Source organism: Sinohyriopsis cumingii, chromosome 10, assembly GCF_028554795.1.
Source record: "Sinohyriopsis cumingii isolate HCF-2022 chromosome 10, ASM2855479v2, whole genome shotgun sequence".
Taxonomy (NCBI): domain Eukaryota; kingdom Metazoa; phylum Mollusca; class Bivalvia; order Unionida; family Unionidae; genus Sinohyriopsis; species Sinohyriopsis cumingii.
The window spans coordinates 37644900-37669691 of NC_142970.1; the positions used below are offsets into that span (position 1 = coordinate 37644900).

Sequence of the window (24792 nt, forward strand, 5' to 3'; positions counted from 1 at the left end):
AAACTAAATTCTCTCTACAGAAAGAAAAATACCAAATATTGTAGACTTTTATCATTCTGTGAAATATGCACACTTGTTAAATTTAAATTGTAAATGACCATTTACAATGATGTTTTACTTATACATCATCTATTACAAGTTTTATACCATTAGATTATCTAGAATGTGGCATGTATATGAGTTGAAACAATGGGTTCAATTATATATACTTTAATATAAATGCTATATTAAAGTATTATTAGCTCAACATATTAATTTCATTTTTCTAGAATGACACTTGATAGTAAAGCGTATATTACTTACTAGGCACCACATCTGTCACGAGGTTTGTGTGGAAGTAATCCATTACCTTAACTTCATCATCAGGCTTCCACATTACTTTCTTGGCTGTAACACAATTATGATAAATATACATGTGTTGTTCCAGTTAATTGTGTTAATTATTTAAGTAAGTAACACCATAATGGCCTTTTTTAAATCATCCAAAAATTGTAAAATTGGATAGATTTATTCAGTTTCTTTCAGCGTTGGAGCTAAAACATTCATGGTTAAATATCATTCAGCCATGATCAACAATGGAAACTTTCTCAGATGGTTCCTCATAATGTTAATTTTTTTTTTTTACACAAACACCAAATGCAAAGAGTTCATAAGTATGCAGAGACCGTAGCATTTTGTCTCCCACTTTTTCAAAGGTATCATAGGATACTTTTTAAAATAAACTTTCTTATCCATCTAGGTCTAAAATTTCCTTCTATCACACAATTTTTATAATTTTGACATGTTTACAAGCTTTATAATTAGATACAAAAAATACCATTAAGATTTTTAAAATCAGTTTTGTGTTAAATTATGCTAATTTGACCTCAGTTATAATGATTATTGGGCTTTTTTTAAATTATTTTAGCCTCATTTGGTAATGACTGTTAAAAATATTTGCATTTAATATTACTGCTTCACATCAATCCATACCTTATGTAATAGTACAAGCTCTTACCTTGTGTACATTTCCTTGACACTTTTCCAAGGGTCTGCTCATCATTTGAAATTGCAACTAAATTTTTTTTATAAAAATGTGCTTTAACATCCTCATTGTTGTAACATAAATCAATTATTAAGTAATTAATGGCAAAACATATTTGATATTTTTGGGAACATTAAAATTCAAATATTCTAGGCAACTCAAACTCATTTTAAAAATTTGTTTTAATCCAATATGATTTCGTTAAAACGCTAAAATAAAGTTACAAAATGCTTGACAATAATGAAGTGATATAAATGACAATAAAGTTTAACCTAAGCCTTTATACTTAAATAAATTAAAAAAATTAAGATTAAATATAAATTAAAAAAATAAAGTACAAAAGTATATATGTTATTCTGAAATATATAGTAATTGGTATTTTTTCTCAAAATACTAAATCATTTTAAATTGTTAAAAATAAACCTCTATGCTTAGGTACAGCTGTGTATGTTTTATTCACTTACATGATGGACATGGATGCTTTTCATTCCGTAGAGAACATGGCAAGGAAGGCTTCTTTTCTGCTGAATATGGTATAATGTAAAAAAAAAAATAATATATTTTACCAAAGGATATTCAAAACACATTTACCCTACAATAATGAAGCTTGAACATAATAATATAAAGTTACATATTGAATATTTCTGAATTTAACATGTCTGAATCATAACAAAAATCATAAATAAATATTATATTTCATACATAAAATGTATTTCAATGTTGAGTGATGATGCAAGATCCATAAAATAATTTCCCCCCCCAAAAAAAACTGAAGTACAAATATTAAGAATTGTCTGTTTCCAATAGTTATGAATTTATATAAATTTTGCCATTTATACTAACTGACAAAAAAGGATAATTAACTAATTCAGTTTATATTTCTTTAGAAGCAATTTGCACACTAACCAGTGTAGATTTTCTGAAAGAAATTTCAACAGAGAAATTTAAAGCAAATAGTTTTGAACAGCTGCTGACCTATTACATGTCTGAATGGATACCATATATCTGCAGATTTTAAGTGTATAAATACTATCACTCATTAACTGCATATATATATATATATATATATATATATATATATATATATATATATATATATATATATATATATATATATATCCATGCGGTACAACAAAATTATAACTGACATGTATCAAACTTGCATAATTTGCATCTATTTCAAATATTTAAGTGCAGCAAACAAATTTTTCCAAACAAAATATTTATATAAGATCACAATATTCATTGTTTGGAATTAAAGTCTTGCATTTGATGATCTGAGTATGTAAATGAAATTATCCATTAATATCTTACCTGCATCATATAAAAACAAACTTTGCATGCAAAACCATGAACATTGTCAAATAAATAAATACAAGCTCACCAAAGCAAATTAACAATCTACAAGCTATTCCATTCAATCTTTTTTAAGAAATACCAAGGATAATATTTTATTAGTGTTAATTTTGTATTATAGATAAAATAGAGTATTGATTAGTTATAATATTGTCTTTTTCTATTGAATATATCATAGAAAATTAAAAGAATTTGTTGGTCATATCTAGTTTCACAAGCATAATGACTGTCTGTGATGATAAGTACCTAACCAATAGCTGTCTCTGTAATTTCTTGTCAAGTATATTCACATTATGTGGTTTATTAAATTTTGACATTGTGCAATAAATCAATAGCAAAATTATTGTTGCTTATGCATGTTTTAGTCGTAACTTGTTTTTAGTATATAATTGAAAAAGTCTGACAAAGTTAAATACAAAGAACAGTACCACAAACATATTGTAAGGGTTCAATCATTAAAGAGAGTAAAGAATTAACACCAGTAATCGTGACCTATTTTTATATTTTGAGAATTGTTCAGGAAGACAAAGTTCATAATCATTTCACAAGAAAAATAACCTTAATTTCAAAATAGAGATGTAAATTTGTTATCTTCATTGCAAGAGCATCAACAGCTGGATGGAAAAAAAAATCAATAAAAATCTGATACTCAATCCACTAAATGTTTGGGCATGCAGTAATTCAAATTTTTTATAAAATAACTACATGCTGACCTATTAATGCCATGCAAGGCTATTTTACCTGATGACATTTCCAGAAAACCTGAATTATTCTTGGTGTGGGGCAGTGATGTTATGGTTACAGAACTTGCAGGATTGAGATTGCCCTCATCAAGTGCTTCAAAAAATCTGCCAACTTTACATAATTCCATGTAACTTGAGGGTGTGGTGTAAATGTTATTCGAAACTTCTTCTGAGTGACCCATGTGCTTCAGAAAAGTGACCCTCTCTGCTCTGCTGACATCGAGCAATGCATAGTATGTAGAGGCCCTATGTCTAACAGATGTTGCTGTAACTTTGCCCGGCTGGATTAGATTGGCAGCCTTGGTGACCTCATTGACTGCGTCCCATCCTCTACAGTGTTCCATGGATCCTTGGGTGTTTGCAAACAGGTAGGGGTTGTTTTTTGCCACTCCAGCATCCTCCCTGATTTCAACTATCTTGTTTATAGCAGCTACAATATTATTTGGTATCAGAAGTGGAACCAATGTCCTTCCTCCTTTCCCAGGCTGGTGAGCCAGCAAATACTGACCAGCTAGGTGCTTCTCTACTGGATCATCTATTTTGCTAACTAAACTTGGGTCTACCCATTCCTTGTTCTTCGCTGACTCCCACTCATTTAATGTCAATCTTGCTGGCTCACCACCCCTTCGAGCATTATAAAGTGTTAGTCTAGTAAGAAGCATGGACCTTAGTCTGTTATATTCGTATTGTCCCCATGTGCTATATGGATCTTTAAGCATTTCTGCAACTTCTACTTCAACAAATATTTTTAATTTCATCATATCTTCTTCAATAGGTAGTTCATGTGGTTTCCTCAATACTTCAGCTCTTCTCTGTGCTAATTTCTTTTGAGCACTGACAAAAATTTTCCCCCAATTGTGTTCTAACACAAACATAAACATTTCAATACCTTTCACTTGTTTAATGACAAGCTCTGTATCTTCTTCCATGCCATAATGTCCAGCCATTGATTTGGCTGCGCTTTTGATAGCATAACCTAATTTAAGTTTCTGAGCTGCTTTTTCCTCACCATTACAATTTTCTGTTAAATTTCTAATAGATGCTTCTAAACTCTGAAACCTTGTTCGGTCCAACATGTCTTTGCCAGACAGATCTTTATTTTCTTCTTGCTTTCGAAACTCTGTTAAAAGGTTTGCTAAACTCCTCATGTTACTCATAACAGACTGTTTATTTTTTTGCCCTGAGCTGTACCATTCCTTTTCCCCGTATATTTGTATCAACTTGTCTGTGCGGCAAATGTTTCCTGTCTCATCCATTTTAAAATTTGTTAAAATCTCTGTCTCGAATGAACTAAGAGTTTTATCAGAAAGGTGTGCTTTTGTTTTTGCCTTGATGTATTTCATGTCTTGCTTAGAAACAGGTGATGTTGTTTCCTCTCTGGCATGGCACTGTTTTAAGTGCCTGTAAAAATACTTGTTGTTGTAGAAACCCCTACAATAAGTACACATGGCGAGCTCCCCATCTCCTTGATTTCTCTCTCTTATTAATGGCTTATTTGACTTCATTCGTTGCTGGTTTAATGCAAAAATGGCCTTTTTCCTTAATTTGTCATATGCCTCTGCTCTTGCTTTAAGAGGCAGTTTTTCAATTGCTCTAATTTCTGGCTCATTTTTATGCTTATTTCTAAAATGTCTTCTTAGCTGACTCTGTTCTTTCTTGCAGAAGAGGCACGAACGTTTGGGTTTTTTGTGTTCAATTTTCTCAGTTGAATCATTACTTTTATCAGGCACTGAGATAGCTCTGGTCTACAAAAGCAAAGTCAAACAAAAGTCCAATGGAAAAATCATCCCACAACATATGTAATTGATCTATGAAGTGTAATGTACAAACATATAATTTCTCATTTTAATCCATACAGTGAAAACTTGTAGTTTTATCTTCATAAAAAACATATGCTCAATCATTAACACAATTTTTTATACAGCACTGTGACAAGAACCAGAAAGAGAAGATACCCTAAATACAAAAATTAACCAAATTAATTCAAATGTGAAAGTAGGTGACAGTAACCCAATGTTCACATCAGGGTACAGTATACAATGAATCAAAGCTACCAGGCAATTCTAAAGCAATGTATAAGAAAGAGACCTAAATCAAACAAGTAATAAAAGTCCTGAAGAATGACAGTTAACAATTACCTATTTTGCTTATTCTGGGTGTGAATAATTTTGTTTTTACCAATGTACTGCCTTTTATTTTATCATCTCTAGTCCAACTGTAATAACCCCAAGAAAGCCACTTAAAAATCATTATTACCAATGACAACAATTGGAAATATCTGTGTATAATAACTATTGAGCTCCTTAAGCTGATAGAGGAATTTTGTAATCTGAAATTATGCATTTCTTAAGCAAGAATAACTTCACCATACTTGCTTGAAGAAAATGTTTGTCATAGACCCCTGAATACGCTTTAAACACCAAGCTATTCACTAAGCTCAAAGATTCCACATCTGCACCAGAATAAATGGTACAGTTCCAGGAAAATAACTCAGTATGGCCATATAGGACCCATGTTAATTTTGAGTAACATTTCCTCACAAACAGAAGTTTTGCCTTTGTAACTAAATTTGTGTATTGTCTACAAAAAAGAGATGTGGCTACCATGTTGTTTCATTGTCAATATTAGATAATGAATTATAATGTAACCTATATTTCAAACTTGGCATACAAACAAAATGAAAATAGAAACATGTTCATGGAATGCACCTGTCTATTAATTATGAGTTGGTTAACAACTAAGCTGACAGTAAATGCTAAATGTTAATACTTCACAGTTAGGATTGCAATCAAATCATGCTAAGAACAACTCCAGTGTAAAATTATTTTCACAAGTAGTATAAATGGTAACAAAAGTTGTTTACTCACATTTGCAGCATTGGTATGAACTCCATCTTCTTCCATTTCTTGACATGTTTTCACTTCCTAAAAATGAGGCATCAGAGACTAGAAATTGCTTAACAACTGAAACCCCACTCCACGCCCCAAATGAAACAATAGCACAACTGTTAAATTTGCACAGCATATGCACTTAAACTTTCTCATTAAAAGGCAGAAAATTTACTAAGTCTCTTAGATAAAATTTACTATTTATAATACAACTTAATAGACAAAATAGACAGTCACAAAAAAAGATTTTTTTAAGAAGTTTCTGACAGTCCAATTCTGAATTTCTATCTTACATCAGGAAAAAATTATTTTTTCCTCAATATTTTATCACTTTAGAAATTTGACACGATTCAGACTTTTAAAAGTTTTGATTAACGCTTTGTAAAGCTAAAACCATAAAATAGAATGCTAATGCAAATTTTAAAAAAAACTGTCCTTAATGTGATCAAATGTTTTAAAAACATGTGCATAGTCCAAAAAGCAATGACAACCACAATTTGGTAACAGTGATGACCATGCATCAAGAAATATAATTTCATACTATAATTAGAAATTATTATATTTGTAAAAATTTCCAAATCATTATGGGTAATACATACATTTTCATCCCTCTTGTTCTTCTCACTTGTCAAACTGACATCAAGATCCTCAGACATCTGTTCAACATAAAAAATAGTTTTACATTTACTTGCATTTTGTTGCAATAATTAAATGACACATATTTCAACTATAATCTTTCTGAACACAAAGAAATAGTTATATTCAGTGTATAGAGCAGAATGTTTACATAATCTCCAAAGCTTAGACTATATGTACACTAATAATAAATACACTTTATTCTCTTTAATGATATAAGTCTGAGACTCTGGACAAAACTACAATAGTGAAAATCGGTGTTGTTGTTTTTGGTTTAATTTCACAGTGCAGGATAGGCCAAGCCAGTATATCTGCTGGTGGATGAACCATTGAATAACTCAAATAATAACCACACACCCAAATGAAGCTACTGCCACCTTTCTCACATTGGCAAAGACCAATCAGCCATCCAAGCCCAGTTTAAACTGAATTTAAGAAAAGGCTTAAATAGATAATGGGATTGGTATTGATCATCTGATTTACATTGGTATAAAAGGCAAACGCCCCAATATGACACTGGCCTCAGACTGAAAGACATCTATGTCATGATAATTTACAGCTATTTGGTAGAAAGTGGTGCTAGCAGACAGGTTGTTGAACAGTATTGCAAATCTGAATAACTTCACCTGGACTAGGTTGTAAAATAGTATCTTACGTACTAATATAATCTGTGTTCATGCTAGGATTATCACATCATACTAACTTTTATTGGAGAATCTCGTTAGATATTTACAATGTAAATGTGAAGTTTTGTGTTGAAATGGATTGGTGGTAGGAGGTGAGTTGCCATGCAATATGGCCAGACACTAACACAAAGAAAGGCTTGCTTATTATTTTAATCCTTACATTCTTGTCCGGAATCCAGTCTGGATCTATCATGATGTCATCAAAATGTTCAGAAATCTGTTTAAAATAAATAAGAAGAGATAAAGATGACGGTCTAATCTCAGACTTGCCTAAGTAATTATGAAAATCTGAAAGTAACTAACCAATGTGATGGCACAATATTTATGAATAAGGATTATTTGGCAGTAGTTCAGTGTTTCAAATAATATTTTCATTGTATAATCAGAGACCCCATTGATAAAAAAATCATAAGAAATATGACATTATGATGAATAAAACAGGATTAGGGGTCATTTTTATTTTTTTTGGGAATAAAGAGTTACATGGTAATTTTATATTACTTCAAAAACTCTGTCTTGAGCTAAAACAACATTTTTTACATCTGAGATTTGATTAAAAGTAGAAGTAAATTTAATGGATAAACATAGCAAATAAAAGCATCACATAGTTATTCTTCTGATACAAACCTGTCAAATATTGATGATATATGGCAATATGGTACATACTCAAAACCAAGATTTGGTGCAAATTAAGAAAAATAAATTACGGCTGAACGATTTGTTAATACCGAGACATTTCAATCATTGTTATAAAAACAAGTCATATCCCCAAACTAAAATATTGTGTACGTATTACATAACACCTCATTCATACATTTCAGATACTGCTATCAGTACAATGGGGATGTAATTGAAAAGGACTTAGAATGTACATAGATTTGATTAGGTACATCCACAAACACCAATGATGTAGATGAAAATAACTAGATATTTTCCAGTATAATTGTGAAACACATAAATATGGATGGAAAATTCTTACTGAACCATGTAAGATTAAATGGCGATGTATTAGGACTTGATTTGCTAATACTGATGACATATTTCTGTGTGGAAGACAGCTTAGCAAAATATATTTTCTTACCATGTCACTTTTCACAGAGTCCATTACAATATCTAGATTTGACACCTGAAAAAAAATCATAAGGAATGATAGAATTCAAGAATCTGTTTGATTTAGTTGATAAGACTTTAGATCATCAAGTAAGTCCCTTCTGAATATCAAACTGCAGGAATAGTATATGCCAAAGTGAAGGGGAATAAACATTTACAAGCTGATAGAATGATTTTTCTTGGAATTTCAGCACTAAGTACTTTAGTTACTTATGCAGCAGTTCATGAAAATTGGGAGCATAAAATATCGAGTAATATTTGGCAGACAGGTTCTATGTACTGACATAAAATTTTGAATGCGGCAAAAGTGTATGTGCTTCTTACTCAATGAAAATGACAATACTGTTACCAATATGTGGAACTTACTCAAAAAAGCTCTTAATGCAACTCCAGCATGTGTCACTTAATAAATGTGCGAATGTAACTACTCTGTGGGACTTAGGAAAAATGTTTATGCAGTTACCATGTTTGAGGGACTTTTGTAATACTTCAGCCAACTTTTGTGATCATTACAATAATATTTTAATGAATACGGGGGCAAAATGGATATTAACTTACATTTGGGATTAAATCACTGTCAACTTCATCCATATTAACTGCAGTGATCTAAAACAAATAATATTTATGAATGTTATTTATTTTACAAGAGCTATATAGTTTATGCAGCAGCCAAAGTAAGGAAAAAGGGATGTGACTATGATACACATAAAACAATCATTCCGTAGATTTATTGCCATTTAAAGATGCATGTCACTGACTTTCAACTTTCATTAATTTTTTTGTCGGTTACAAAAGCATTGGAACAAGTCATGTTGAAAGTATAAGTCATTACATTATCACAAAAGACTACTATGTGGTCTTTTGAAAAGAAGTATCAATCTTATAACCCTCCTACATCTTTGTATCTGATGCCTATCATACGAAAACCATGATGCTATGAATGCCAATGTTACTTGCATTCTTATACACCCAGGCAAGAAAACATGTATTTTTTTTATAAAACCTGTATTGATTTTACACACAGGAAGAGACCCACAAATACAGTTATATATGCATTATATTATATCAAGGTGGCAAAGCTGATGTTGACTTACATTTGTGAATAGATCATTTGGAAAATCATCCATATTTTCTGCAGTGATCTAAAAAGCAGAACAAAATTTACTAATGTTAATTAGTACCATGCAGCTGACTTGATTAACCCCATTTCCTCCATCAACATTCTAGACCATTGATTTAAAAATCATTAGTGGATCAAAATATTGTACCACATGCATAGATTTAAGTATTTCCTTACAGCACCTTGACATCATGGAATTGTAGAGTATGTGAAAGTAATATGCAGTAATATGCAACACAAGTTCTGGCCATTATACAAAACTGCATAAATATTAAAAACAAATGGATTAAAGCAGTAAATTGCCAACAAAAACATTTAAAAGCATAAGAAATAACCATAATCATAGCATGAACCTTTTCATAACTAATATGTAAACACTTCAAAGTTGAAAGATTAATCTGATTTAATAAATGTTTTTAAAAAATTGTTATCATTTTCTTTTATTTATTTAGTTATTTATTTCTTGTTTTATTTTTATCATCCATCTGAAAATCAAATTATCCAATTTAAAAATGATTAAATAAATTGCAGCATAATAAATGGTCTAGACCTATACAAAATAATATATGAAACTTTATTTACTATTTACATGTATCTTGAATCATATGTTTTAAATAAATTTAATAACATTCAACTAAAACTATCTAAGTGAAAACCAGGTAAATGAAAAAGAAAACTGGAGCACATAAGTGCAAAAATAAAACTTAAATATCCATAAAAATCCATACACAAATAATATCCTTCAAAATAAATTGAAAATTTCACCAATATGTATTGACGAATTGTAAATATTCACAGAGCACAAGGTAGTAATAAAAATCATAAATCAACATATTACAAATTACATATAATCTCTAATTCAGAATAACAGATGACAATTTATGAAGCTATTAAACAAAACAACGGAACAGTGCACATGGTTGAAAGTTAGTTGAATTTCCAACCTGTATAATTTTACATACTTTGCATACAAGTTTTTCAATATTTAGGGTTGCGTCTTCTTCCTGAAATAGAGAAGTAGATGCATACCCAAATTAACTGTTTTTGTAATAACGTATATGTGAAAAAAGCATGTATGAAATAATAATTGAAGAAAATGAAGAAAATAATTCAATTGATCGGATCTTGTATAAGTCAGTTCAAATGTATATAATTCCCATTCTATGAAGCAAATGTTCTCCAATACCTATACAATTTACTCTGTACAAAAGTGATATGAGTATAGTCAGTGACAATATAGATAATGTTACAATACTAATATGCATATCTACCAACAGAAACCTAGATTTCAAGCTTGTGTCTTCCATAATGTGTGATATATACTAACCAACAGATGGAGGAACATGTATATTTACCACATAACCCCATTGCTAATCCAAAAGATACAAATGAGAAAATATATTTTATAATGAGCAATTTTTTAAAAATGTTTCCATTATGGATCTTGCATACTACATATACCGAGAAGAGATACTCCAAGCTTACAAAAACTAAATAATAAGCTTTTACATTTTTGGGCCAGGTCCAGCTGGTCTTTTATGGTCAGAGATAATTTCAATGAGTATAATATTTTTCTATGAAATTTACAAGTGACTCATTTATTAATGTACATGTCTCCATAACTGATAATGTAAGAATATTAAGAATATTTATACAATACTATTTTATCTGTCAGAATATTTAAGAGAAAGAAATAGGTGAACTCTTGCTCAAACTCTTCCATTATATTCCTGTGTGCTACCCATATTTGCACATTAAACCTGGAAGTTTTGCTTTCCTACCATGTATGTTGACTGTAATTGAATCTGCTGATGTGATACCAGAGCAAGATGCTGAAATCAAACAATTTTATCACTTTAAAAAAAAATGAAATATAATTTCATATCATGTATAATTACTGGTAAAAAGTAAGTACATGTAATGTCTCTCCATAATCAATCCTTATGAGGCTAATAGCTGATTATCTCTGACAACTGAGACATAAATACACATCAATAATCCCAATAACTCATTCTCTGAAGCAGATTTAACACACTGTTAAAAATGGTGACTGTAAATATATTCTTAGTAAGCAAAGTACTGCAATAATTCTTTCTGTGATTCAGTCACATGCCAGCTATATTTTCTTTGTTTTCTAAAGTCATTGTAAGGAGTATGACAAAAGAGATTTAGTTCATTAAACACTATCTTCATCAAGCTGAACTATAAAATAAATTTTAGTATAGGAATTAAATAATACCTGTTTCAGACTTGTATATGTGCACCTGCAGACTTCACAATATCTATTTTTACTTGCAGGTTTTCTATCGGGTGCTAAAAACACACAAAAATGTAATTAGTATCAAGGATCCTTTTAAGTATCTTTCGACTTGTGGTTATCTTGAGATTGGACTTTTGGGATATGTTCCTACAATACTTTTTTGATGATTATGCCATTGTTTATTCCATGGTTAATATATAAAATAAAAAATTAATAAATGACTAAAGAAATAAATACTGATCCATCATTGCAAACAATAAAGTACAAATCCATGAATTAAATAAAACAATTAAAATTGTTGCCCATGAAAATAACCAAATTGAAATTATTTTTTAATATGATGTTTGCAGGGCTTCCACTGTATGTGTGCCAATGTTAGTTACAGTCGAAAAGAGTTGTATCAACCCTGAAAGTCATTTATGACTTTGTCATTTTATAATTTTCATGTCTGTTATAAAGTGCACAAACAAGATGCATAAGCAAATGGAGCTTACATTGCTTTAGTTACGACATATGATATTAAAACATAGATATGGAGCAAATGGTAGCTGATGAGAAGAAATATGATTTTAAAAATTCAGAATAATGAGAGAGAAAAACATTACAGTAGAAACCAAATAAGAAATTTATGCTAACAAGGATCTTCTTTTGAGTCTATACTGACATAAAGTTTTAATTATATTGCTCATTAACATGCTTATGTGCCTTTTGTTGTCCATCTCTTTTAATTAAAAGCATTAATTTTTGTTGATGTATCTTTTGTAAATGTCAAAGACAAAAGTGTATAATTATTTGGATGAAAGTACCCCAAGTTGCCACTTCAGTAAAGTCCTCTGGTTTCTGAAAAACACTGAACGTTTTCCACAGCGGAGCAAACTCTCTTGAGTTGTCTTCTACTTTAAGAATGATCTGCAATTTATTCAAATGATGTTCATGTTTGATGACTGGCATACAATTTAATGTATGGGATCATCAAAATAAAACTTAAATATGGATCCAAATGAAAAATACACATGAATTAGTCATAACTGTCTAATTCTTATCAGACATCAGTACATATGATAGATAATGTTAATATTACAAACAGGACAGATAGTATCTACTTTGAATTACTTAAAGTTAAAGTCTTCCTATGCACAAGATTGCACATGAAAAGAAATTATGAGGAATGGTGAGCTATTTTCTCACATACATGTACATAGATCTCGCCACCTCAGCTCAATGTCACTTAAGTATGATTGCTAATTAAGGCAACTTGTTCAACCTTGGATGTGTCCCATCATAATGTTACAGCTGAACGTGTCCCATCATAATGTTACAGATGAATGTGTCCCATCATAATGTTACAGGTCCTAGGTCTTGGATTTCTTTTTATCAGAGTGTATTTTCTATAACAAAATTTCAGCTGTATCTTACTGATTTTACTCTTTTGGCCCATATATTGTATTCCCTTTTGAAATACCTAAACCTATTTGGCACGATATAGCCAGTGATGTACTGTTGTGTCATTAACCTTTTACACAAATGTGATCTCTGTCATCCTTCTCTCACTTCATGAAGAGACTATGGTAAAACTGCTTTATTATTAAACAAGCAAGAATTGTTTGTATAACAAATAGATGGACAAGACATTTACCACTCATAAATGTTTGATGGAGATGGAAATTTTAAAGCCCCATAGACAACTGGCAGACCTGACCTGACAAAAATGTGTATTCTGATTAGTTAAATGTTCAGTTTCCAATTAACACTAGTGTTAATTTCTCTTCATCTTACCTGATCACTGGCTTCAGCACCATTTTCTTCATTACATATCAATGCATCACCAGGGAAAATGTCTTTTGAAGCTCTGTATATTAAGTACATTTGTCCATTAATAACAATAACTTCTCTGTACACATTAGCATTGTTACTGTTCTTTTGAATGCGGCAGCCAAACTGTCTCGATAATGTTGAGTCAATGCTGCAATAAGCATCAAATGTGCAGTTTTTTTAGTATGATATGAAAAAAAGGAGAAATAATAAGAATATATTTAAGATGGCCATCATGGTTGTGGTTTTAGATATCATAATGGCATAATTTTCATTTAGGACCAAGTAGACATTATAGGAAATCTTTTACAGAAAAACCCATGTCATTATAACCATTAAAGTGTGCAAAAAAGGTCACAATATTAAATCTTTTTTGTAAGAATGAGTTACTTTAATTTAAAGGTGTCTAGGTAATAATTTTCCCTAATGTATGCGTTTGAGGGTGTAATTAACAAATACATGTTTTTACAAAATACAAAAGCCTTTAAATTAGGTCAGGTGATAAAGTTGTCATATATTTAAGTTAATTTTATTCAGATGAATCTGCATAAAAGCCTCATTGGAAAGCAGATAACAAATTGTAAAATATGTCCCCCAAAAACTGTTGTAATGGACATAAAATCTATTCATGCCATCATGCAATTGCAGCATATAAATATCGAAAATAGCAGGATTTCAATTAGTGCAAAGCAAAGCCTCCAATTAAGAAAAGTCAAAGTCCAAAACTTTTAAAACATATAAAAGAACAAGACATATTAAAATAACTGATGCTTCTTTAAAAATAAAAAATACCATCTTACTGTTGCCTAACAAACATAATAAAAGGGAGTATTCTATATTTTTAAGGTACCAAATGGGAAGGGGAGGTGTACATTGATAGGCTACTTGGAAGGGAGTATTCTATATTTTTAAGGTACCAAATGGGAAGGGGAGGTGTACATTGATAGGCTACTTGGAAGGGAGTATTCTATATTTTTAAGGTACCAAATGGGAAGGGGAGGTGTACATTGATAGGCTACTTGGAAGATAGTATTCTATATTTTTAAGGTACCAAATGGGAAGGGGAGGTGTACATTGATAGGCTACTTGGAAGATAGTATTCTATATTTTTAAGGTACCAAATGGGAAGGGGAGGTGTACATTGATAGGCTACTTGGACAAAACTAAATGATTATTAACTCTATTAAAGACTATAAATTATACTAACCACATTTTATCACCCTTATGTTCAAAAAACAGCAGCTGACTCTTAAGTCGTCTCCTGTCATAGTCGTTTTGTCTTACAATGCTATTATTGTATGATAGCAATGTTCCAGGGTGCTCCAACACAAACTGGCCCTTTGCAATTGATTTCAAGGAGATGACTGTTTTATCTGGAGGTGAAATGACAGTATTTAAAGATAGGCTACAAAATGTACTTTTGTGGCACTGCTACCAGCATTAATATCTTGCCGGGTAATAAAATAACAGAACCCTGTAAATCGGTTATATCTTCTAGTCATAAGAGTAAAATACTAATTACTGTCCTATGTCAAATTCTCTTTTGACTAGGTTCGCTGTTTAATGGTTTAAAGAAGGATGCTATCATTACCAGAACAATATTTGTATATTAAAATATAGTTCATCATGAAAATTTATGCAGCAACTCACATGACATCAATAAATTATCCTGTCTTTCCCAATTTTACGTTGTACATTAATAGCACTGACAGTCAAAATTACCAGTAAAAGCTCCATTAAATATCACTGCATCCAATAATGTAGCACACATATAATGAAAATCCTGAAAAGCCAAAGTTAAAGTTGTTAATATTAATTTAATTTAGCATATGCTAATATGCACTGAAATTAGCATATTAAGGGTCAAATATACAAGGAAAATAAGCATGTCAAGAGTGCAAATATGCAAGGAAAATAAGCATGTTAAGAGTGCAAATATGCAAGGAAAATAAGCAAGTTAAGATTGCAAATATGCAAGGAAAATAAGCATGTTAAGATTGCAAATATGCAAGGAAAATAAGCAAGTTAAGATTGCAAATATGCAAGGAAAATAAGCATGTTAAGATTGCAAATATGCAAGGAAAATAAGCATGTCAAGAGTGCAAATATGCAAGGAAAATAAGCATGTTAAGAGTGCAAATATGCAAGGAAAATAAGCATGTTAAGAGTGCAAATATGCAAGGAAAATAAGCAAGTTAAGATTGCAAATATGCAAGGAAAATAAGCATGTTAAGATTGCAAATATGCAAGGAAAATAAGCATGTTAAGAGTGCAAATATGCAAGGAAAATAAGCAAGTTAAGAGTGCAAATATGCAAGGAAAATAAGCATGTTAAGTGTGCAAATATACATGGAAAATAAGCATGTTAAGAGTGCTAATATGCACTGAAATTAGCAGAGCAAAAATAGTACACAGGGTGCTGATAAGAAAGATAAATAATTGTTCAATGAAAAATATGAAAAATATTATTATCTACCTTAATAAGCTTGCTTTAGGGTCCAAAATATACACCCATTACAATGATATTGTCAATATTGTACAATAATGGCCAAAACTGCTTCCGCTGAAATTGATGGTATTTTTTTTATGTATTACAGACCAAAATATCTAATCCTTAAATTGATGGTATCAATATTATGCAGGACTCGTTGGCCTAATAAGAATATTTAGCAAAAGGCTCAGATACTAAACATTTTACTATGAAGAAAACCGAAATTCCCAATTAAAGCTATATTATTTATTTTAATAGCTCAACAATATGCCTTACAAATGCTGAGTACAAATATTTTTGTTCATCTATTATCATACTTGGAACTGATATACTGACAGCAATCAACACTTGTGGATTATATGATATACTTGAACTTGCCTGTTTACACTTTATCAGCCTTACATATCATTTCATTCCGAGTCCTAAGGTAACATCTGATACTAAAATATTTTGGACCCTGTCAATTAAAAGCATTAGTACAAGAAGCAGCAAATTATAAGTGTGTGCTGTTGCGCATGCAACATGTGCTTACTTAGATTATCAATGGTTATAGCACACGACCTGAAAAATAAAATATTGGCAAAAACAAAGCATCATGTCAGAAAAATATAAACATTTTATACTATACTCATCTTTATTAATACGAATGAAATATTTTAGTTTCAGGGCCACTATTAATAGTGATACATATGGGTATAAGCAAACTGATGATAATACATTCAAATAATAAATTATTTACTTTAATAATTATAATAATGATGAAATAGAATTTTGGGGTCAATATTACAAACGGAGGTAGAAGATAGAATTAGTATATATATATATATATATATATATATATATATATATATATATATATATATATATATATATATATATATATGTTGAGCTTTATTATATTTATTTGAATAAAGTTTCACAAGCGTTACGTTATTTATTTGAATAAAGTATTTCTTTCACAATCATGAAAAGAATCAATCCCGTCCCAGAAAAAAAAAACATTTAAATCCAAGATATTTATGGAGTAAAGTATAAAAATGCTTATCATGATACTTATCTGACAGTGCTATGGATGGAACGACATCTGATTCAATGTTTCTTCAACCAACAACTGCTATAAAGGAGTAATGACTGTAATTTAATTTAAAAATAATGAAGGCAGTATGCAATATGCTAATGTGACTGAAAAATATAAATAGCCACAAAGTAAAAAGTACATCCTTTCATGTGCAGACAATCTGAAACACTCTATACTGTAAGAAAGACAAATATGTAAATATCACATTTTACATTATTTAAAAAAATGAACAATAAAAGTAGTCTTATATTCCAGTTATTATGCACATCATACAAAGTGTGCACAGCATGATTTTTTGGGTTCATGCTTCATTGAACATTAAACAATAAATGGCCAATCCTTATAATTAAATTCAACTGCATAAATAGTTAAATAGACTCATATTTTGATAACATTCTTTTATTTATTCATATTTTGAACTTCACTCTCATTAAGGCACAATAATTACATAACAGTGAATCACAGTGATATATTTACAACTAATCAGAGAAAGTTTTCCAGTTCACTGGCTTTTATAAATTATCTAATACTAAACATATCAAGTGACTGCATAGCTCAGATTGTTACAGTGGCGTCAATAATATGAATGTCCTGGGTTTGAGTCCCAGTGTAAACAGATTATTGTTTTTTTGTTTGTTTTAATATAAAGACTACATTTTAAATTTCCATATTTTAATGGTATACAGATTTCAAATAACTGATTAATACACACATACCAATGAGTATCTCATGGAAATATCATGTCTTAACAAGATATGTAAGCAGATGATGCTTAATTTTTCTTTTAAAGTGTATATTACTTGTAGCATTAGCAAAGATATCTCTTTTTTTATAAACAATGTCCAGTGCTTGTAATTAAAATCTTAAGTAAGAATTATGACTTAATCATCCCATATTCTAAATATAGTCTTCATTCATCATTATGTACAGAAAAGTAGTACAGGCAGGCATGGCTTAAAAAAAGTTGGGTTCATTCAGGTATGAACCAAACAAAATTAAAAAGGGACTTTTTATTTTTAAAACACTGTATATAATATATTCGAATATGTACTTGAAGCAATGGGCTAAACCAGCTCAGTTAGAAGCAATTTAAATTATTCATGTACTGGACAAAAAGCCAACTCAATTACATGCACAAATCGATTTTGGAACTTTATTTACTTTTGTGCATGTGTCTGATTTGGATTTGTAAAATGGCTTTAACAATTTTTCAGTCATATCACTATGATGTCGGCAATGTGGCAGTTTACAGTGATGTCTAGCACTTGGGCATCAGGCCGCAAACATGTGGAATCATGTCCCACCTAGTCACATTAACCTGTTAATGCTAAGCGCCAACCCAGCCAGCTGCTAATACCGTTTTTTGGCTAAGTAATTGGTAGGCCTGGGTCAGGGTTGTAACCCACAACCTACTGCATCTAACACAGATGTCAAAGCCACTAAGATTACTGGAGTGGTTCAATGTATAAAAATAAATTCACCCAGGGGTGCAAAAAGTGCAAGGGTCGTCAAGAAAAAAATGGATAGTCAGCCAAATATATTTTTATATTTTCTGTGGCAAATCGATTGCAATAAATATTACCGATTACATGCATTTGTCTTAAATGTAAACAATGTATGAATTTATTTCATTATCTTTTCAACTAAACATCACCAAAGTTACATATATATAAACATTGATTAAGATATTTAGAAGCGAGTCAAAGTCAAGTTGACCACAATTACTTTTAATGTTAATGCTTCCCTGAATACCACATAAATAAAAAGATAACAAAGTAACTTTTAAAAATGCTGTCTATGCAATAATATAACAAGTAAATATGTTGAAATGGCTGCTACATAATAACATGTAAATAGCATCCCTTTTAATTTTATTAAGACTATTATTCTATGCAATGTCTTTGAATGTAAACTTTAATGCTCATTTACTGTTTTTCTGCTTCAATTACCATTACTTTATTTAAAACTCCAAAAGTACAGGTGAGTGTAAGAGCATATAAGTATGCAAAGTCTCCATGTCATTGAAAAGATTATTATTTTCTTATAAATTTAATTAACTAAAGTTGTTCAAATAATGTATGTTAACCTGATGAATACATGTAAAATTACCAAAATACACACAATATTATACAAGATGGAGAAGAAAAAAAAAAAACAGACCTCGTGATGAATCAGATTCAAGTATTCTGAATCCTGGTGGATCCTTCTTCTGAGTCACCCATTCAATTATTACATAATCATTAGCAGCCATCATACCATATAGACCGAGCTGTGGAAATGGAAATAATAATAATAATACTTTTCAATGCAGATATCATTTGTAAGTGTAAAAAATGTATCATGTTCATATGCAGTGTATTTTAGCCATAATACCTAAAAGAGCAGTGTAGAAACTGTACATCACAAATAATTTTAATTGATAGGAGTACCTAGATTACAGTAATGTAATTGCAAATTGATAAAAATGCTGAATCAGCTAGCACTTAAAATACAGTTTTCTAAACTAACATAAGAGATAATAACTGTAGCATATACCTGAAACTACATGTTTTCACACTGTAGTATCTGTCCTAATTTCATTGTTGTTGATAAAACATTACTGCAACTATGCACTGATGGAAAAACTGAAGCATAAAAGTCAATAAATGAATGAGCTAGACCCTTCTTTCCAACCAAATCGGCACAGACATGAATATGATGATATGCATGAAATGTGCATGCATCTATTTTTAGAATGAGGGACTTTCTTAATAATTTTGATATATGTGCTACAAAAGGCTTGACACATTGTTCCAGCAGGAGGAAAACATTATCCTTTATCTTACAAGTGTGTCATTTTGTCATAACTGAATTTCTCAAAATAAACCTTGGAAAACATTTGGAATGCTTTTCAACAAGTTTTAGTTATAAATATTTAGTTTTAAAGGAAAATTAACAGGCTTGAAGGATTTTTCTTCGCTAGCAAAGACAATGGTCTAAAAGAATAAAAACCAAGTCAATTACTCAAATGAGTCAGATAGTGTTATTTGATTGGCTGAATGCTAGGAGTGATGCCACTGAGGCATGCTATCGGGCGAAGTGGGTGACTAAGTTGCATAAAAAATGTAAACTTTCCCTTCTTCTGTTAGGAAAGAGAAAACTACTTCGCTTGTGATTTTTTAAAAGTACATTGATGGATCATCTTTTTTAGATGCTCACCCCACTTAGCCAGGTTAGTTCCAGTGTTATAGCTTAGTGCAAAATGTTGGCATCAAGCTATCATATAGCTGGTGTTGATATCAATTGTGCAGACAAACAAATTCTTACAGATTCACAGGCATGTGGGTTTTTTTAAGGTGCTTGACCGTTATCATTTCACGAGTAAGTCAGCAACTATTACTGCCCAATTTCCACAATCATTTGATGATAAAAACATATAAACTTGTGTTGTGAAACTTAAACGTAGTAAATAACAATTTGTGTTTTAAGAATAAAATCGGTAACTTGAACATTTTAACTGCTGCATGTACAGTATTATCTTCAAAAATCGTTTTGGAACTCTAAGTGAACCAGTGTCATGTGGAATCAATGGTGGACATCGACGTGTCTGGGAAGTACCACTTTGTTAGATTGTCTCTTTTTGTAAACCACTGGGCAAATATATTCAGGAAAATATACAATTCATACAAAGCAGTCTAAATATTACTTTACTGAATATTTAGCTTTAAAATGCAATTATGTCGGTCTGAAACACACAGAACAATGCTCTATGTTGTGGAATTCAAGAGATGAAGTAAGGTATAGCTTGTTTTCTAAGTTCACGAATTTCTGTGAAAATATGAAGAAGATAAAAAAGCAAAGCAAATATTATTGAACTAATCCCTAACATAGACAAATAATTATACTTTACATTTGCAATCATATCAAAAGACTGTCATAATCATAATGAAGTTATAAAGTGAGCGGTTACGTAAGAGTTTAACGTTGTTTTGTCGGAGTTTATCGTGGTATAAACTGTCAGTTGCCGATTCACACAGCAAATAACGCACTTCGAGAATTGACAGTTTATACCACGATAAACTCAGTAAAAAACGTTAAATTCTTATAACTGAAATATAAATTATTCGTTATGTTATGCTGTTTGCATCATTAAAAAATAGAAATTTTAATTGGGCGTAGTAATACATGTTTGGGTTTTTTTCGTTTACGTAGCTATATTTAGCATTTGGGATTGTCCTGCTTGATTGTAATAAGGTCATCATAATACCAGTCCTTCAACCAATGGAAGCCAAATTTATTCAATTATTTTTATTTTTAAAAAAATGAAAGAATGTTGTTTTCCTTTAATGCTTACTTCGTGTCTGCCTTCAGTGGCAGTGTTTATCTTATGCTGTACACGGGACTCTATTTATAGAAGTGGGTATTCTTAGAAAAGTAGTTCTAACATTCTGACCAATGGAAATGTTACTTTCCTGCACCAGCTACTACCATTGCAGTTATTACAATGTATAGCTTCTGTTGTTATCTTTTTAAGTCATATTGCAAAATTATAGTTATAGATGATAGTTTATAAACATGCACCAAACGTATTTATAAATGAAACAGAACTCAAAATATGTTCTACTTCACAATAAAGTACTGCTTAAAAAAACAATGATAAATGCAAATATGCATACTGGGAAAAAGATGGCATAATTAAAATAAGAGAATGAAAACACACCCACCCACCTACCCATATATATATATTTTGTGCATGACTCGCTTTGCTCCCACTTCTCCCTGTTTGTGTCACACTTCTCCCTGTTCAGCTCTCACTTATCCTGTTTCTGCCCAAAAGGAAAAGTCCATTCTCCCTAAAATTCAAGTTTAGCTTGACAACTGGAGATAACTCACAAAATGTTCTACTTGAGAATAAATTATTGCTTAAAACCAATGTTAAATACAAATATGCACACTGGGAATTAGAGGGCATAATTAACATAAGAGAACGATAACAACACACAAAAGCAGATACAGTAGAACCTGTCTTGAAAGACAATCCCATCTATCAAACAATAATGGTCTCTCAAGATATGTGGTCTCCCATAACAGGTCAAAACACTATAATCAATCAAACTGTGCAGGCAGATCCTGGTTTCTCAAAACAGATTTTCTCTCAGATATACATATTTTGCATTTTTTGCTTTGCTCCCACTTCTCCCTGTTATGTCCAAAAGAAGAAGTCACTTATCCCTAAAAGTCAAGTCTACCTTGACCCCTGTGTCATGTTGAGATTAGAAATTATCAATAACCACTCACATGCTAGTTTTGTTAAAATAATCAACTGATAGGATTGCAGCATTATGGTTTTAGTATTTATCTACATATTAATTTTAATGTTGTTCATTAAATATTGCATGCTTCACTGCTTTCTTTTGCAATGTATTGTTATCAATGTCAGAAAACAATCTTGACGTTACATGGCTTCTTGAATTCCAATTGTAGCATTATCTCCTACATTTCTGACTTACATAATTATATTCTATGTCGAATCTTTATCACATAATATTTTGACAAATGCATTCTATGAATTGTATATTTTTCCTTGAGTTTTCCGCCCATTGGGCAAAAAAGGAATTAAATTAAGTAAAAAATACCCCAAGACAATCTAATCAAGATGTACTTCCTAGATACAGTGATATCTGCCCTTATTGCCACATGACAGGTTATTGTTGTTGTTGTAAGGTTTAATGCCATTTTCCAGCACACGATAGGCTATACATGGCTGCCAGTATTAATGGTGGAGGAAGATCCCGGGAAAACCCCGGAAACAACCACCGACCCATGAGAAGCTACTGGCAAGCTTTCTCACATACCCACATTAGCCAAAGCCACATGACAAGTTTATTTACGGTGTCAAACTGATTTTATGAAGAACACATCAGTTAAAATAACTCCAAACAATCAAAGAGCCCTTTGCTAATTTTAAAACAATTTTTTTTATACATATAGATCTTAATTTGGAAACAAAAATTGTTATGTTTTCATCAAAATATAACTTGTGGAAATCAGACCATGATAACTTTGCTCAGAGTTTATGGAAAGTGTATTGCAGCACATGCCTATGATTGTGCCAGTGTTTGATTGTTGGCGCAATTGATATCAACATCATTTATCTGATACATGCAATGCTTATTGCCTTGAGGTATAATGCAACAAGACAACTACACAGGAAATATCTGGCTAAGTAGAGGGAGCACATCTACAGTCACTTGATGTACAGTTGAACAATCACAAGGCAAAGTTGTTTTTGCTTGTCTAAAAGAAAAAGCTGAACTTAACATTATTTTTATACTTAGTCACCACTTTGCCTGGTAGCATGGGTCCTGAATTATGCAAAAATCTTCCTAAGGTGGAAGACGCAACTAATGGAGCCCTAATAAGTTGCTGAATATGAATAATTTAACAGTGTCTTTGAAGAACTTTACAATGAAAATGCAGCATTTTGTATGTGTGATCAAGGTTTTGTCATGGAAATTAAATATTACTTTTTTGGAGTCAACCAAGTTGTCAACTTACTTAGAATATGGAACGTGCCTGGTCTAGATTTAGGGTGGCCACAGGCACTAGGAAGTACTAAAATGTACAATGAATCACCTGGTATTTATATTTTGGTTGCACCAGACCACAAATATCATGTTATATTGTAGGACTGGGGCACCAGGCTATTCTTTATTTCAAGTACTTGCTGTTTATGTAATATTATAATTATTACTACACAATTTTTATAATCACTCTATATTAAGATTTTTCCAATAAATTTTACCAAAGGACCATTTCAATGGCAAAAGTTCTAAATTCTATGAACCAGGCCCCATTCTCCAAACTGGAAAAATATCTGCTTTTGAAACAAGTTTTTGAACAATTAGACAAAACATGTGGATGTATCCATGCTAAATTCTAATTGTTATTATCTGCAGATACCCAATGGTTGACAAATACCTTAGTTAAAATAATGCCCATTCTAAGAAAAAGGTGCCCCACTACTTATTTAAAAACCTAATCATTGACCCTAATGTGAATATTTTTATTCGCTAGGACAAACAATGGAAATGAATATGAGCAAAATATCGAAATTAAAGCCATTTTTTAAATATATATCATGCATATGCTAGTATATATCCTATTAAAAATGAGATTCAAAAGTATCTTCTGATTGATTTTAGCGAACGCAGATTATAATAGTTTATACCTTATGGCCAAAATTGTGTGCCATAGACAAACCATTCGAAGCATTACAGGAGTACTTTTTGTTTTTATGTTTTCACTAGATCGCTGTTTTAATCTCCAGAAAAGTAAGCCTTAATTTGCTTTTGTAAACGTCATGCTGTTCTTCTTAATTTTGTTTTTAAATGATACCGTAATGTATAACTATCATCAATGCTCTTCAACGGCGTAACAAAAATGGTCATTTTTGTTACGCCATTAAAGAGCATTGATGAGTATATCTACAATATCAGACTTAGAAAATAACTAGTTTACAGTACAAAGACACCGAATTATAAAAGCAGTTCTTGCAAGTCAAGAGTCTCATGAATAAAACACTCTATGGGAAAAAGTCATTACTTAA

General features: G+C 31.0%; 2 protein-coding genes across 11 annotated transcripts in view; both read right to left on the reverse strand.

Moving 5' to 3' along the window:
* The window catches only part of LOC149789886 (serum paraoxonase/lactonase 3-like), a 107587-nt gene that overhangs the window by 17209 nt on the left and 65586 nt on the right, over nt 1–24792 (reverse strand). The gene's annotated exons all lie outside the window — the stretch shown is intronic.
* LOC149789887 (uncharacterized) overlaps nt 1–24792 on the reverse strand; it is a 31074-nt gene that overhangs the window by 6146 nt on the left and 136 nt on the right. The window contains exons 2-19 of one of the 5 annotated variants that reach the window (XM_089971948.1): nt 21916–22036; nt 19365–19473; nt 14843–15008; nt 13600–13786; nt 12630–12732; nt 11803–11876; nt 11345–11395; nt 10526–10567; nt 9538–9585; nt 9002–9049; nt 8415–8459; nt 7494–7550; nt 6611–6667; nt 5991–6047; nt 3122–4868; nt 1489–1548; nt 998–1054; nt 304–387 (exon numbers count right to left, since the gene is read on the reverse strand). In XM_089971948.1, the coding sequence (XP_089828074.1) occupies nt 304–387; nt 998–1054; nt 1489–1548; nt 3122–4868; nt 5991–6047; nt 6611–6667; nt 7494–7550; nt 8415–8459; nt 9002–9049; nt 9538–9585; nt 10526–10567; nt 11345–11395; nt 11803–11876; nt 12630–12732; nt 13600–13786; nt 14843–15008; nt 19365–19458 (2977 nt within the window). In that variant the 5' untranslated portion in view covers nt 19459–19473; nt 21916–22036. Of the gene's footprint in view, nt 1–303; nt 388–997; nt 1055–1488; nt 1549–3121; nt 4869–5990; nt 6048–6610; nt 6668–7493; nt 7551–8414; nt 8460–9001; nt 9050–9537; nt 9586–10525; nt 10568–11344; nt 11396–11802; nt 11877–12629; nt 12733–13599; nt 13787–14842; nt 15009–16658; nt 16816–19364; nt 19474–21915; nt 22037–24792 lie in introns of those variants that run through there. The other 4 variants (XM_089971949.1, XM_089971947.1, XM_089971950.1 and 1 more) reach the window with 4 other exon arrangements.